The 15,713-nt window shown below is 38.1% G+C and overlaps 1 protein-coding gene across 2 annotated transcripts in view; it reads right to left on the minus strand.

Annotated features, from left to right (window-relative positions):
• Window positions 1-15,713, minus strand: part of UVRAG (UV radiation resistance associated) — a 320,457-nt gene that overhangs the window by 233,043 nt on the left and 71,701 nt on the right. For both annotated transcript variants that reach the window (XM_018059329.1, XM_018059330.1), the window contains one exon: window positions 2,633-2,718. In XM_018059329.1, coding sequence (XP_017914818.1) covers window positions 2,633-2,718 — 86 coding nt within the window. The remainder of the gene's footprint in view (window positions 1-2,632; window positions 2,719-15,713) is intronic.

A 15,713-nucleotide genomic window follows, 5' to 3' on the forward strand; every position in this document is an offset into this window, starting at 1 on the left:
ATTTAAAGTTTCTAGCTCCAGAGTAACTTTCAGGGTTCAGCCAATTTACTTAATAAACAGACAATAGATTTGGTTCAGAAAAAAGTGTATCTGTGTTCCCAGCTACAAATGATTTACATAAAGGTGTTGAGCAGGCAATTATTAACAAGGTTATTCAAACTGCTGACACACCTAAGGAATTTAGAAGGCACTCCAGAAGTGAAACTCCCCAGAGACATTTCATTGCAAGATCAGTGTTAATTAACTGAGCAACTACCAACTAATTTTATGATTTTGCATTTATGGATGGCTCTATGACTTTCAGAAATCTTCTCCATCATTATGCTGCTGCTGCTGCTGCTAAGTCGCTTCAGTCGTGCCCAACTCTGTGCGACCCCATAGATGGCAGCCCACCAGGCTCCCCAGTCCCTGGGATTCTCCAGGCAAGAACACTGGAGTGGGTTGCCATTTCCTTCTCCAATGCATGAAAGTGAAAAGTGAAAGTGAAGTCGATCAGTTGTGTCCGACTCCCAGTGACCCCATGGACTGCAGCCTACCAGGCTCCTCCGTCCATGGGATTTTCCAGGCAAGAGTACTGGAGTGGGGTGCCATTGCCTTCTCCGATCATTATACTACATGCACCCAATAACCACCAGTCTAGAATTAGTCAGAGCGTGAAAAGGGTTTGCAAGTTTTGCTTGCCAGAAAACCTTCATACCAATCTCCAGTCTGGCTCTTACTTGGGTGTGTCCCCTCAGCTAAGTACTGATAAGTAACTGACTGCCCCTTGGCCTCAGCTTCTACATGGAAGACAAAAGCTGATCCCTGATGTGGGAACACAGAAAACTTCCAGGAGAAAAAGGTATTAGATGTGAAAACGCTTCTAAATTAAACAAATTGTGGTACCACTGCTTCTATGTTTTAGAACATCAAAGAGGTTAAATGAATTAGGATAAATCAAGGATAATTAAAGTCACAGGCAAGTCAGTCAACACATTCTCCACTATACCAAGTTGATTCCCAAGATTCCACAGTCTTTCTTCAGCTCTTATTCTCCTGGGTCATTACTGTACAGAGCCTTCACGAAAGGAAAGTGAAGTTGCTCAGTCGTGTCTGACTCTTTGCGACCCCAGGGACTGTAGCCTACCAGGCTCCTCTGTCCATGGGATTTTCCAGGCTAGAGTACTGCAGTGGGTTGTCATTTCCTTTTCCAGGGGATCTTCCCAACCCAGGGATCAAACCCTGGTCTCCCACACTGCAGGCAGACGCTCTACCCTCTAAAGCCACCAGGGCCTTCAATACCCCTTAAATCTCTATTTTCTTAGATTCTATGATACTACCTTTCCCAAATTCTCTTCTTCTCACTGACTCTGTATTCCTTTTGCTTTTAACTTTACTGATTTCTCTAATAACATAATAAAATCTCACACTTCAAAAATATCTTTAAACATAATAGTATCTATAACTCTCATTCTACTGAGGAAAAAAACAGGCCAAGAAATATTAGTGGCTTACTCACAATTCAAACTATTTCTGTGCCTCCCTCTTTTCAATACTTAAAATTCAATGTAATCCAAACTGAATAGGCTCACAAATAAGCGTTATATATTTTGACACAACTTGTTTTCTACCTCTACCATTCAATTACTAAATTCTGTCCATTCTGGTACATATCCTAAGAAGTCAAAGTATCTCTCAGGTAAAAATGAAAAGACATCAAACGTGTGTGGTTACTTCAGTTGAAATCATTGTCTCCTAAGAGCAATTTATATAGTCCATGTGACCAAACTCTCTATCATTCTGTATAACAAGATTCAAGATTTGCAAAGGAAAGGCTCATTTAATAACGTTTACAAAATAAACAACCATCCAATTGGACAAGGGTCCAATCATCTTTCTGGACTCTTCCTCCAGCAGATATATAAAGGATGTCTAATGGTCTGAAATTTATGATGTGTTATATAAACATTAGGAAGAGACTGCCAAAATCGAGTTTCAATGAACCATCTGTCTGAGTAGGGTGAACATAGGTTGAGCGTCACTGTTAACTTTATTTTAAACTGCATTTATTTTGGTAGCCTGCCTCCTGGGAAAATGTCCTTGATGATCTACCACACTGAAAATTAAAACCAAATTTAAAAATCTTACAAAATTAAGCCCAGACATTAGGAAAATACAGAGCTGAGGCAGTTAAGCCTCTGAGCACATGAGCTTCACGCAAAGCTCTTTGACTTGCCAAACATGATTCTTTTACAGCAGGTCAAAACTCTAAGCTATGTCTAGGACTACTGGACAGTTTTTCCAGGTAATGGCATCATTGTTAAAATTTTGATAAGTCTAAATTTTATACCTCTGGTTTCTGCTCTTTATAGTGCAGAAGACTGGAAACAGCTTATGTCCCTACTTTAAGATCACTAGCTTCCAATCATTCTCTCCCACTGTCCACAAGAAAAAAATGGCATTTGAAAGGCTTTGTAAAAGAGATAAACTTAAATAACTGTAGCTACAAAATTTATGAACCTCTCACTAAAAAATGCTAAGTCTGAGTAACAGCTTCTAAAGCTCCCATACGTTTCCTCACACTGAAATGTCACAAACTCAGAATGAGGGAGATTCCTTAGAAAATGCAAGAAGACTCTAAGACGTTTCTTACCGCAGCAAAGAGAAGACATCATAAGAATTGCGAACACAGTTCTGATCCACCTGAAGAAGAATATTCTTCTGGGCATTTGAATAACCCTAAAAGATATTGATCAACAAATTAATCAAAGTAAAACAAAATACGTGTCCAAATTAACATGATGTTTGTCTTTTTTTAATTATGATTTAATAGTACTCAGTAGGTTCAAATCATTAAGAAATTAGAAAAAAATCAAGAAACACTTTACATAATTGAAGTTTAACATTTTAGGCAAGTGAATTTAAAATAAATTTCTTCTAATATTTTCCCACAGAAACAATGTTTCACATTATAAATTTTGGTGAACTTCCCAGCGAAACCCCAGAAGTCTTTTTAACATATTATGTGGCTGAAGAAGAGTATTAACAATAATATTTCAAGTATGCCTAGCCAACATATGTAATATATTTATGGGAGAAAAGGCATTCCAAGTTTTAATTAGGAATACCTGAAACAAATATTTCCACTCAGTAGTGTTAAGGTGTTGGGAGCAAGGATGGTTTCTACAGCTAACACAGCACAATTCCTTAAGAAGAACAGAACAGCTATCTGGCATTTCAGAAAAGCAAAGTAAATAGTAGTTAAGAAAAAAGGACTCTGGACCCAGACCACCTGGATTACAATTTAAACCCTTAACACACCAGTTCTGTAACCTTGAGCAAGGCACCTAACTTCTTTCAGTTTAACTTTGGTTTCTCATCTATAACACGGAGATGATAATACTATCTACCTCACAAATTGTCATGGGAATTAAAAGAACTAATATTTGTAAAATCAAAGGTATGTATAAGCACTGTATAAATGCTTGTTATAATGTTAATATAAGTATTTTATAAAAATTACATTGCTGCAGATATTCAAAGTTTATTAGGAGAATATTATGAAGAACTTCATGCTAACAAATTTGAGAACTTAGATTAATTAGACAAATTCCTTGAAAAACTACAACATGCCAAAATTGATGAATAATAGCTGAGTAATAACTCTATAACCATTTTTAAGTGAATAAGTAATTGAAAAATCTTTCCACAAAAATAGTCTTGGTCCAGGTTGCTTCACTGAATTATATCAAATGTTTAAGAAATATCATCAATTTAGTACAAACTCCTGAAACAGAGTAAAAAGGGACAATTTCCAACCACATTACTGACACTAAACCTTATCTCTCTCTCTCTCACACACACACACAGACACACACACACACACACACACACACACAATTATAAGTCAATATCCTCACGATTACAGACACAAAAATCCTTAGCAAAACATTAGAAAGTTGAACCAGAAATACATTATAAGGATAAAACAACAAAACTTCATTTTGACTGAATTTATTTTAAGAATGCAAGAGTGGTTTAGTATTTAATATCAATCAATTAGCAAATAAATGAAGCAATCATTATAAATCTACCTTTATGGGGACACAATAATAAAGATGTAATGTGATGATAAAAATGGGGGAACAGAGCCCATAGAGAACAAAAGTTTTATATAATACTAAAACTAATATTAACTTTAGCGAAACTTACAAATTAAGATGTTAACAATAATCCTTGGGGCAGCCACTAAGAAAATAACTAAAAGATGCATAGTGAAAGAAATGAGAAAGGACTCAAATGTTACATGAGAAAATAACTAATACAAAAGAAGGTAGTAATGGAAGAAATGAGGAACAAAAAGAAATAAAACAAACCAAAGAATGGCAGAAGTCCGTCCACCTGTAATTACAGTGTTAATAAACAGCACTACAATCAAAAGGCAGAGATTGGCAAAATGGATTTTCTTTTTAATGATCCATAATATGCTATCTACAAGAGAGGCACTTTAGAACCAAAAACACAAATAGGTTGAAAATGGAAGGATGGAAAGATAGCCTATGTAAGTAGTAACCATAAGAGAGCTGGCATGTGTAAACTAATATCAGACAAACAGACATTAAAACAAAACAAGTGACCAAAACAGACATTATGCAGTTTTAAAAGGATCAAGAAAATATAAATGATTATAACCATATATAGACTTAACATATAACAAAACATATGAAGTCAAAACTACAAAAACTAAAATGAGAAATAGCAGAAGTCAACATCCCACTTTTAACAATGGATAGCACAACCATAAAAAAGAGAAAAGAAGGAAACAAACAGCATCAACAATACTACAAATCAACTAGACCTAACAGGTGTATATAGCATGCTCCACTCAACAACCATACAAGTATCTTCAAATGCACAAAGAATATTCTCTAGGATAGACCATATGTTGTCACCAAAAAAATCTCAATAGATTTCTAAACACTGAAATCACACAAAACATCTCTTCTGATCACAATGGAATAAAACTAAAAATCAGTAACAAAAGGAAATCTGGAAAATTCACAAACTACAAAGTAAACATCATACTCTTAAATGGCCAGGGGGTCAAAGAACAAATCATAAGGTAAATTATTAAATGCTACATTGTATAAAAATACAACATATCAAAACATAGGATACAGTGAAAAAGTACTCAGAGTGAAAAGTACAGCTGTAAATCTTTACATTAAAAAGAAGAAAAAGGAGAGAGAGTTCAAATCAGTAATGTAATCTTCCACCTTAAGGAACAATAAAAAGAAAATCTAAACCCAAAGTAAGAAGGAAGCAAATAATGAAGATTAGGGCAGAGATCCTGGTGGCTCAGATGGTAAAGAACCTGTCTGCAACACGAAGATCCAGATTCAATCCCTGGGTCGGGAAGATCCCCTGGAGAAGAGAATGGCAGCCCACTCCAGTATTCTTGCCTGGATAATTCCTCGGACAGAGGAGTTTGGAGGGCTACAGTCCATGGGGTCACAGAGTTGGACATGACTGAGTAACTAACCCTTTCCATGAAATATAGAATAAAAAACAATAGAGAAAAATCAATAAAACTAACTTAGTTCTCTGAAAAGGGCCAATAAAACTAACAAACATTAAGCCAGCCCAATCAAGAAAAGAGGAGAGAACACTCCAATCACTAAAATCAGGAATGAAAGTGAGAACATTACCATTAATCTTATAAAGACAGGAAATATTAATTATAGAAAAATACTATAAGAGCCTCTTGATGAAAGTGAAAGAGGAGAGTGAAAAGGTTGGCTTAAAACTCAACATTCAGAAAACTAAGATCATGGCATCCGGTCCCATCACTTCATGGCAAATAGATGGGGAAACAATAGAAACAGTGAGAAATTATTTTCTTGGGCTCCAAAATCACTGCAGATGGTGACTGCAGCCATGAAAAGGCACTTGCTCCTTCGAAGAAAAGCTATGATCAATGTAGACAAACATTACTTTGCCAACAATGGTCCGTCTAGTCAAAGCTATGGTTTTTCCAGTAGTCACGTATGGATGTGAGTGTTGGACTGTAAAGAAAGCTGAGTACTAAAGAATCGATGCTTTTGAACTGTGGTGTTGGTGAAGACTCTTGAGAGTCCCTTGGACTGCAAGGAGATCCAACCAGTCCATCCTAAAGGAAATCAGTTCTGAATATTCACTGGAAGGACTGATGCTGAAGCTGAAACTCCAATACTTTGGCCACCTGATGTGAAGAACTGACTCATTGGAAAAGACCCTGATGCTGGGAAAGATTGAAGACAGGTCAAGAAGGGGACAATAGAGGATGAGATGGTTGGATGGCATCACCAACGCATCACCGATTCGATGGACATGAGTTTGAGCAAGGCCCTGGAGTTGCAGTTGGGAAGCCTGGTGTGCTGCAGTCCAGGGGGTTGCAAAGAGTCGGACATGACTGAGCTACTGAACTGATGAACAACTGTATGCCAACAAATCAGGGAACCTAGATAAAATGCAAATTCCTAGAAAAACAGAAACGCCCAAAAGCAATTCAGGAAAAAACAGAAAATCTGGACAGATCTACAAGATGTCAAAGAGTTTAGCTAGACTACTCCATGGCACCACCACCTTGGCAGCCATTCTGTTTGGCCAAGCAGCCTTTAGGGCCCTTACACCAACACTAGACCCCTCTTCAGGGAAGCGCATGCCCTAGATTGCAGGCTGCAGAGTTACAAGCAAACGTAGATTCTGTTAATACTTGTGATCAACAGTCTCCCCAGCTTCCCAGGACCTGTATGCTCTACATGCCCCTTAGATAAAAATCCCCATGGAGCTTACCAAAACCCTGATCTTTTGGTTTGAACTGAACAACCCAGCCCAAGCTCAGGAACCCCAAAGCACTCTACACACAGACTCTAATAAAGACATGTGCCCCAGATCCTCCATTTCTCTGCCTGCACTCTGCCTTGACCTCCCCATGTGGCCACTTCAAAGCCTTCTCTATAATTCCTCCAGAATCTATGAGTAACAAACATCTTTATTTCAATTTCTCTTGTGGTTTTCTGTGCTCCACTCAACAAATGTTAATTTAACGAAGTTACAAAAAACTAAAGAAGTTAAATCAGTAATCATAAAACTCCCAGCAAAGAAAAGCCCAGAACTGCATAATTTGGCAAAATCTACCAATCATTTAAAGAAAAAATAACACGAATCCTTCTCAAAGTCTTCCAAAAAATGAAAGAGCAGGAAATACTTCTTAACTCACTCCATGAGACCGGTATTACCCTGATCCCAAGCCAGATAATAACATCACAAGAAAATTATAGACCAATATCCCTTATATATGTAATATATAACATATATATACACATTATAGAAAAAAGAATCCTTAACAAAATGCCCTTGAACAAAGAGGGGGTGGGGGCAATGACCCCTACATGGTTAAAAATCCACATATAACTTTACAGTCAGTTCTCTGTATCCACAGTTCCATACGCATTGTTCTGCGTCCATGGATTTGACCAGCTGTACATTATGTAGCACTGTGGTTCAGACTTATTGGGAAAAAAAAAAAAACAACCCACATATAAGTAGCCCTGTCCAGTTCAAACACATGTTATTCAAGAGTCAAATGTATTAGCAAAGCTAATCTGGTCTAGCAATTCTACTTCTGGGAATATACCCAAAAGAACTGAAAGCAAAAACCCAAAGAGAGAGAAATTTGTACACCCATGTTCATAGGAGCATTATTCACAGTAGTCGAAGGGTGGAAGTAACCCAAGTGTTCATCAACAGATTAACAGATAAAATGTGGTATATTCATATAACAGAATACTAGTTATCCTTAAAAAGGAAAGAAATTCTGACACATGCTGTAACACTCATGACCCTTAAAGACATTATGTTAAGTAAAACAAGCTAGTGACCAAAGGACAAATATTGTGTGGCTCCACTTATATACGGTACCAAGAGCAATCCAATTCATAGAAACAGGGTCGAGGAGGAGGGAGATGGGGAGTTACCACTTAAAGGGTAGATAGAGCTTCAGTTTCACGAGACAGAAGGAGTTCTGGAGAGGGACAGTAGTGACAGCTCTAAAACAAGGTGAACGTCCTTAAAATGGTTAAGAGAGTGAATTTTATATTATTTATATTTCACAATTAAAATAATTTTTTAGAAAAAGATTTATACACCAGGGGCAAGTGGTATTTACCCAAGGTATGTAAAGGTGGTTTGATAAATGAAAATCAAGTCAACACAACATATCAAGTTGACGGATTCATATTTCCCAATTCAATATTTGCTACAAAGCAATACTAATCAAAACAGCATTGTACTGGCATAATGACAGACACATACATCAATGAAATAGAACCAAGAATACAGAAATAAATTCACCTATCTATAGTCAACTGATTTTAAACAAAGGTGTCAGGACTGAGAAAGAACAGTCATTTCAACAATGATGCTGAAACAACTAAATGGCCACATGCAGAAGAATAAAGTTGGACCCATTCCTAACACCGTATACAAAAATTGCAACTAGGATCAAAGACATAAGACAATAAAACCATTAGGGCACCTAATGGTTGCCAACCCTAGTATACTGCTGTTGGGAACACAAAGTGGTCAGCAGCTATGGAAAACAGTTTGGCAATTCCTCAAAAAGTGAAGCATAGAATTACTATATCATCTAGCAATTCCACTCCAAGATATAAAACCAAAAGAACTAAAAACAAATTCTTGTACATAAATGTTCACAGCAGCACTATTCACAACAGCCAAAGGGTAGAAACAATTCAAACACCAATCAGTGGATGAACACTATATAACCTCAGAGGTTATCTGCAAAACCTCGATTTGCCAATGGATTCTTAGATATGACGCCAAAAGCATAAGCAGCAAAAGAAATAATAGATAAATTGGACTTCATCAAAATTAAACTTCTGTGCAACAAAGAACACTATAAAGAAAGTAAAAAAAAAAGGGGGGGAGAAAATATTTTCAAATCATGTATCTGATAAAGGGCTAATATCCAGAATACATAAAGAAGTCTGACAACCCAACAACAAAAAGACAACCCAATTATAAACTGGGCAAAGGACTCAAAGAGACACTTTTCCAGAAAAGATATACAAACAGCCAACAAGCACATGAAAAGAAGCCCAGTATCACTAGTCATTAGGCAAATGTAATCCAAAATCACAGTGAGATTCCACCTAATATTTTGTAAAAGTAAATAAATAAATAAATAAACAAAATTTAAAATTTGGAAAAAAACAAAAAATAATGTTGGTAAAGATACGGGAAAAAAAAAAAAGATATGGAGAAACTGGCAACCCTAGTATACTGCTGTTGGGAACATAAAGTGGTCAGCAGCTATGGAAAAAAGTTTGGCAATTCCTCAAAAAGTGAAGCATAGAATTACTGTATCATCTAACAATTCCACTCCAAGGTATAAAACCAAAAGAACTGAAAACAAATTCTTGTACACACCAGCACTATTCACAACAACCAAAAGGTAGAAACAATTCAAACATCCATCAGTGGATGAACAGATAAACTAAATATGGTATATTCATACAATGGGACATCACTCAGCCAAAAAGAGAAGCACTGACACATGCTACATTTGGATGCACCTCAAAACCACTAAGCAGCCAGACATAAAAGGTTATGTATTGCATGATTCCATTTATATTCAATACTCAGAATAAGGGAAACCACAGAGAGAAAAGCAATGGCACCCCACTATAGCACTCTTGCCTGGAAAATCCCATGGACAGAGGAGCCTGGTAGGCTGCAGTCCATGGGGTCGCTAAGAGTCGGACACGACTGAGCAACTTTACTTTCACTTTTCACTTTCATGCATTAGAAGGAAATGGCAACCCACTCCAGTGTTCTTGCCTGGAGAATCCCAGGGACGGTGGAGCCTGGTGGGCTGTCATCTATGGGGTCGCACAGAGTTGGACATGACTGAAGTGACTTAGCAGCAGCAGAGAGAAAAGCAAGCTGGTAGTTGCTGCGGGCTGGGGAAGACCAAATGGAGAGTCAACGCTCAATGGCATTTTCTTTTGCTGTGATAAAAATGTTATGCAACTTGATGGAGATAGTGTTTGCACAACATTGTGAACATTCCCAATGTCACTGAATCACACACTTCAAAATGCTTAGGGAATTCGCTGGTGGTCCAGTGGTTATGACTCAGCGCTTTCACTGCTGGGGCCTGGGTTTGATCCCTGGTGGGGAAACTAAGATTCCACAAGCTGTGCAATGAGGCCAAAAAACAACAACAACAAAAAAAGCATAAATTCATGTTATATAAATTTCAACCCAACTAAAAGGAGAGGGAGTTGGCTGTGAAATAATCTACATATCATGAGGGCAGCTGAAGAGGAAAGACAGAGACAGGAGATAATCCTATAAATGAGCTACAAAAAGACACCAGAAATAAACTTAAGATTCTCAGGAGAAATGATTGGTGACACTCCACTTAGCTGTTTTTATTTTATGCAAAAAGCTGCCAAACATCTTTTCTGCTAAAAACTTATCCACACTCACATACAACTAAAAGCAACACATTATAGCAAGAACTCTAGGTCTTAATCCACTCTGCCTGTCATGGAAGTGAAGAAAACCATTTAAATCCTCTAGGTCTTAGTTTCTTTAACAATAAAATGAGATGAGACTACTACTAATATAAACAGTGAACAATAATAGCCAAACACAAAAGTAACATGTGAGCATTCACAGTATTCTAGGCAGTGTTGTTTTTCATGTTAAATGAATGTTTTGATATTAACATTAAAGGTAAACATACATAATACGAGACCCTGTGAAACAGGTACTATTCTTATCCCCACTTTAAAGGTAAGGAAACTGAGACACACGGAGGATTAAGTGGAAGAGCCATACAGTCTGGCTCCACAGCTTGTGTTCTTAATGACTATGCTCCACTTGATCTCTAAGACCTTTTCCAGTTCTCAAATTCTGGGTCCATGTATATTTAAGGCAACTCAAGGACATTATTAAACCCTTCTGCTTCAGCCACAACTCAGCAATTAACATTCTTGAAATATGCTAAGAGCCTTGCTCTGAATGACATCTAACGTCACCAGATGTGCAATCCCGACAGACCTCTGATGAAGGATCATAATGGAAAGAAACGGCTCATTTGTATCTGGTTATCTGTGCGAGATAATGCCAAGTGCCAAAGGGCCCCAAGGAGATTTACATGTCACTCAAAATTCTCCTGAAGCCAGGCCTAACAATTCTTTTTCAAAGAAACAAACAGAATAGGCACCAGTCTGGGTGAGTGCCTATTAAACTGCTCAAGGAAACAGATAATTTCACATACCCAAAGTCCAAAAGTAATTCCAGGCAGATGATCAGGTGTGTTTCTAGATCAGCGATCTACAAACTTTCTCAGTCGGCGGCCAGATTGTAAATATTTAAGGCTTTGCAAACCACACCATCTCCATTGCATACTTTCCTTTTGTTTTTGCCTTCGAATTCTTTACAAATGCAAAAACCATTCTTGGCTCGCAGGCCACATAAAAACATGTGGGGACTGTAATTTGCTTATCCATGTACTAGGTCACTGAATAAGTCGACTTTTAAAATGTGTTACTGTACATTTTGAGAGTTGTCAGTTACTAAAACAATCAAAGACAATCCTTTATTAAAACTATAAAAGTTCTTCTAAAATAATCCTGTGGACAGGATGACTGTTTATGAAGAAGTAAACAACAATATACACATATACATATTCATTTCAGTGTTTACTGAATATCTAATACATACAAGATGCCAGGCAATTTCTATCATCCTTATAAAAGTATACAACCTCATAAAGTATATAACCCAGCTTAAGGTTCCAAGTGAAGTAAAACTGCTTGTAAGAAAGGTTAAAATAGAAAAGCTATAGGAGTTCCAATATGGTAAAGATTCCACCTAGTAGAAGCAGAAACATCAAAGGCTGCAGGGGTAGCAATACTTGGGATAGATTAACAAGTACAGAAAGCTGAATGGCAGTGAAGGAAAGTCCCACACAGACTGAACACCTTTAGCTGAAGCATGGCAGTGGGAAAACATAAGCTGTATTCAGAGAAAATTAAACAGTGGTCCAATTTGTTCAGCTCCAATGATGTCAAAATTACTTGGAACACCAGAGGGGAAAATAGTGGGAGATACAGCTGTGTGACAAGGTTGAGAGGCCCGGACACAGAAAGCCTTGAATGTCATACTAAAAAGTGAGACAACCTTCATAAAGGACTCATGAAAAGTTTCCAACAGTGTAGGACAGTGATCAAAGCTGCATTTAAGGAAGGTTACTCTGGTAATGACACACACGACAAACTAGAGGAAGCAGAAAGCCCAAACACCCGTTAGGAGGCTACTTTAGAAATCCGCATGAACTAGAGGGAACAAGAACTCAAATTCTGAAGAATAAAGGAGACAGACAGAGAAAAGAAGTAAAGATAAAAGCAGAGATATACCCAAAAGTACTATACCATTGACTGAACGTAGGCTGATGGAGAAAAGGAAATTAGGTCAGAGATTTGGCCACATCTAGCAGACCAGAAGTAACTCCATACAACCTTTAAAGCAAAGGAATTAAAAAAAAAAAAATGAAAGTATGCTTTAGGAATAAGATTAATCAGGCAGTGGTGAATCAGACAAAGTGGATACAAAGAGACCAGAGCCACAGGCTCGCCAGGAAACTACTGCAGTAATCCCGCCTTATGAAGGTGCCAAGCTGAGCTTGGATCATGGCAATGGATAGGGAAAAGCAGCCAAAAATGAGTGATTTCAAAGAAGGACTCAAAAGAGTCCAGGAGCTGAATGAATTGAAGGGATAAAAGAAATCAATCAAGGCTAACTGCAAAATTTGAGACCTCGATAAATGGAAAAAAATAGTTAATAAAAATGCAAAAAAAAAAAAAAAAAACTGGAAGGAAGAGCAAACCTGGAGAGAAAATGAAAGATATCCATTGAAAATATAATAATTTGCAAACGGAAGATGTCTATGAAGAAGTGGTCAGAAACTATTTAAACAGATGAACGAGAATTTTGAACAACATGCTATGCAACTGATGACAATGAAGCAGTATATCCCAGCAGAGTTTTAAATGATCTGCTGTTACAACATTCATTCACTCATTCAACAAATGTTTACTGAATTATTACTACATGCCCAGCACCGTGCTAAGCACTAGGGATAATTCTTTTATAGACACTGTCCCTGCTCCTACACAGTGCACAGTCTAGTAAGAAAGAGAGTTGAGCAAATGGGTAATCAGAATATAACTAGTTAAGGACCAGGACAAGAAAAATGAAAAGCAAGGTTCTATGAGAGTACATAGAGGGGTGTCCAAACTAAACTTAGGGCTATGTCACAGAAACCATTCTATGGAAATGAGGTCTAAGCTCTAAACCTGAAATGGATAAATTTTAGCTTTTTAAGAAACTGTTATGGGTGAGGTGCTTCAAAAGCAAGAATTAGATCACTGTAAGACCTTACAAGTCCATTAATTACTCTGAAATGACCTGAATAAGAGACATGATGAACATTTTAGAAAGATAAATCTGGCTCCAATGTCAAGAACCAGAAAAGAAACAGATGTTTAGCAGGTATCTCAAGTAGTGATTCAAAAAAGTAACTCAGAAAAAGAAGGGAGTGTTTAGGATGACTCCCTGCTCTGACTTGAGAAAATGCACGGACAACAGTACCACGCGCTGAACCAGGGAATACAATAAGGGAGGGGAGACTGAGCTCAGTGTAGGAGCTGAGGGGAGGAAGTGTCTCTCAGATGGCTGGGCGGCATCACCAACTCAACAGACCTGAGTCTGAGCAAACTCCGGGAGACACTGAAGGACAGGGAAGCCTGGCGGCCTGGCGTGCTACAGTCCATGGGCTCACAAAGAGTCACGCGTGACTTAGCGACTGAACAACAACGAGTCTCTGAAACACTCAAGCAATCTGACTCAAGTCTAGATATATGGAAGCACTGACTGGAGAAGCAGACTTGGGAGAGATCTGAATCACCCAGACACAACGTGTTGATGAGAAGACAAAAGGTCTGAGTGGAAGCTTGAGGACAATACCTTAAAGGCCCCAGCAAAATCCTGCCCCATTGGACTGACAGTAGACTATATATGGGTATGTGTGTGTGTGTGTTCAGTCACTCAGTTGTGTCTGACTCTTTGTGACCCCATGGACTGCAGCCCACCAGGCTCCTCTGTCCATGGGATTCTCCACGCAAGAATACTGGAGTGGCTTGTCATTTCCCACTCCAGGGGAGTTTCCTGACCCAGGGATCAAAGCCATGCCTTCTGCGTTGGCAGGCGGATTCTTTACCACTGCACCACCAGGGAAGCCCCAGCAGACTATATACATTATGCTTAAAACTGTTAAGCGAGCTCTGCAAATAGTCCCTCTTCTATTTCCTTAGGGAGAATAAGGAATCATAATGGACAATGGAGAAAAGAAAACAACCTGTGGCTCATTCTACTACTTGAGCACATTTTCAGATATAGATAGTGAGCATACTTTTTCAAAATTTAGTATTTATTTGTACAAGGACAGGGAAGCCTGGTATGCTGCAGTCCATGCGGTCGCAAAGAGTTGGACACGGCTGAGTGACTGAATAACAACAATTTGTACAACTCCTCCTAAAATGGCTACCTGAAGAATCAAAAGAAAGCCTGTGTTCCTATGTGTGTATGTCAGTTTGGATACTAACACACTTTTAAGTGTCACTAAGGTTTAACCTGAGAAAAATGTGCATGTATCTCTGTCAAGCACCTTCAAACCTCAGACACTCACTGCCACTGAGCTCTGACGAAGCCCAGATGCTGAGCTGCTAAGGAGGGAAAGTGAGACTGCTTCCTGACACTGAACCTCAGCTGAATATGCAGATTCCCCCAGATATGGTCTGAGGTTTGAGACAGCATATGTTTTCTTCTCCTTCAAAACAGAAGCAATGAAAATAAGAATAATGCTATTAAGCAAAGGTATACAGATCCTGAAACTAAATTCTTTCTTTTTCTTAATTCAAGTCAATAGGGATGAAGACGTTCTTCTTCACAAGTGTGAACCTTCAGTGTTTTAAACTACCCTCAAAAAATGATCACAATCATAGTCACACACTCCAAATACGAAATGGATTAAATGTCACCAATACAACTCCGTAAAAAGAGGGTTGACAGTGACCCTGCTGAAGTAGCCATCCTTTAAGAGAAAAGTGTACTACAGAAGAGAGACAGAACCCATGTGATCCTAGTGGACCTCATTCACTCAAGAAAAACATCTTCTAAGCCAAGTCTACACTAAATCCTGGGACTAAAACAATGAGTAAGAGACAACCTCAGCCCTAAGGAAGATTACACTCTAAGAGGAGGAAGGACATACAAACAGTTACTATAACTGTGAGGAGAGAGAAGTTAGAGGGAAGAGAAGGCAACAGTGATATCATGCTAACTAGGCGAAAAAGTCGAAGAAAGCATTCCCAGCTTTCTAGAGAAACAATTTAAATGGAAACTGACTCCCAGAGGGAAAAGTTAAAAAAAAAAAAAAAAAAAAAGTCAAGAATGCCCTCATTACAAATCTAAGAAAGAATAATAAAGATGAGTTTACAAAATTTAAACAAAGTTTTCAACTCTCTGAACCCCCTAGTGAGGATGAGTCTGGAGCTCTGTTTCTGTTTACTTTCTAAGAAACTAAAACATCTATATGG

The sequence above is a fragment of the Capra hircus genome, chromosome 15, assembly GCF_001704415.2.
Source record: "Capra hircus breed San Clemente chromosome 15, ASM170441v1, whole genome shotgun sequence".
Classification (NCBI taxonomy): domain Eukaryota; kingdom Metazoa; phylum Chordata; class Mammalia; order Artiodactyla; family Bovidae; genus Capra; species Capra hircus.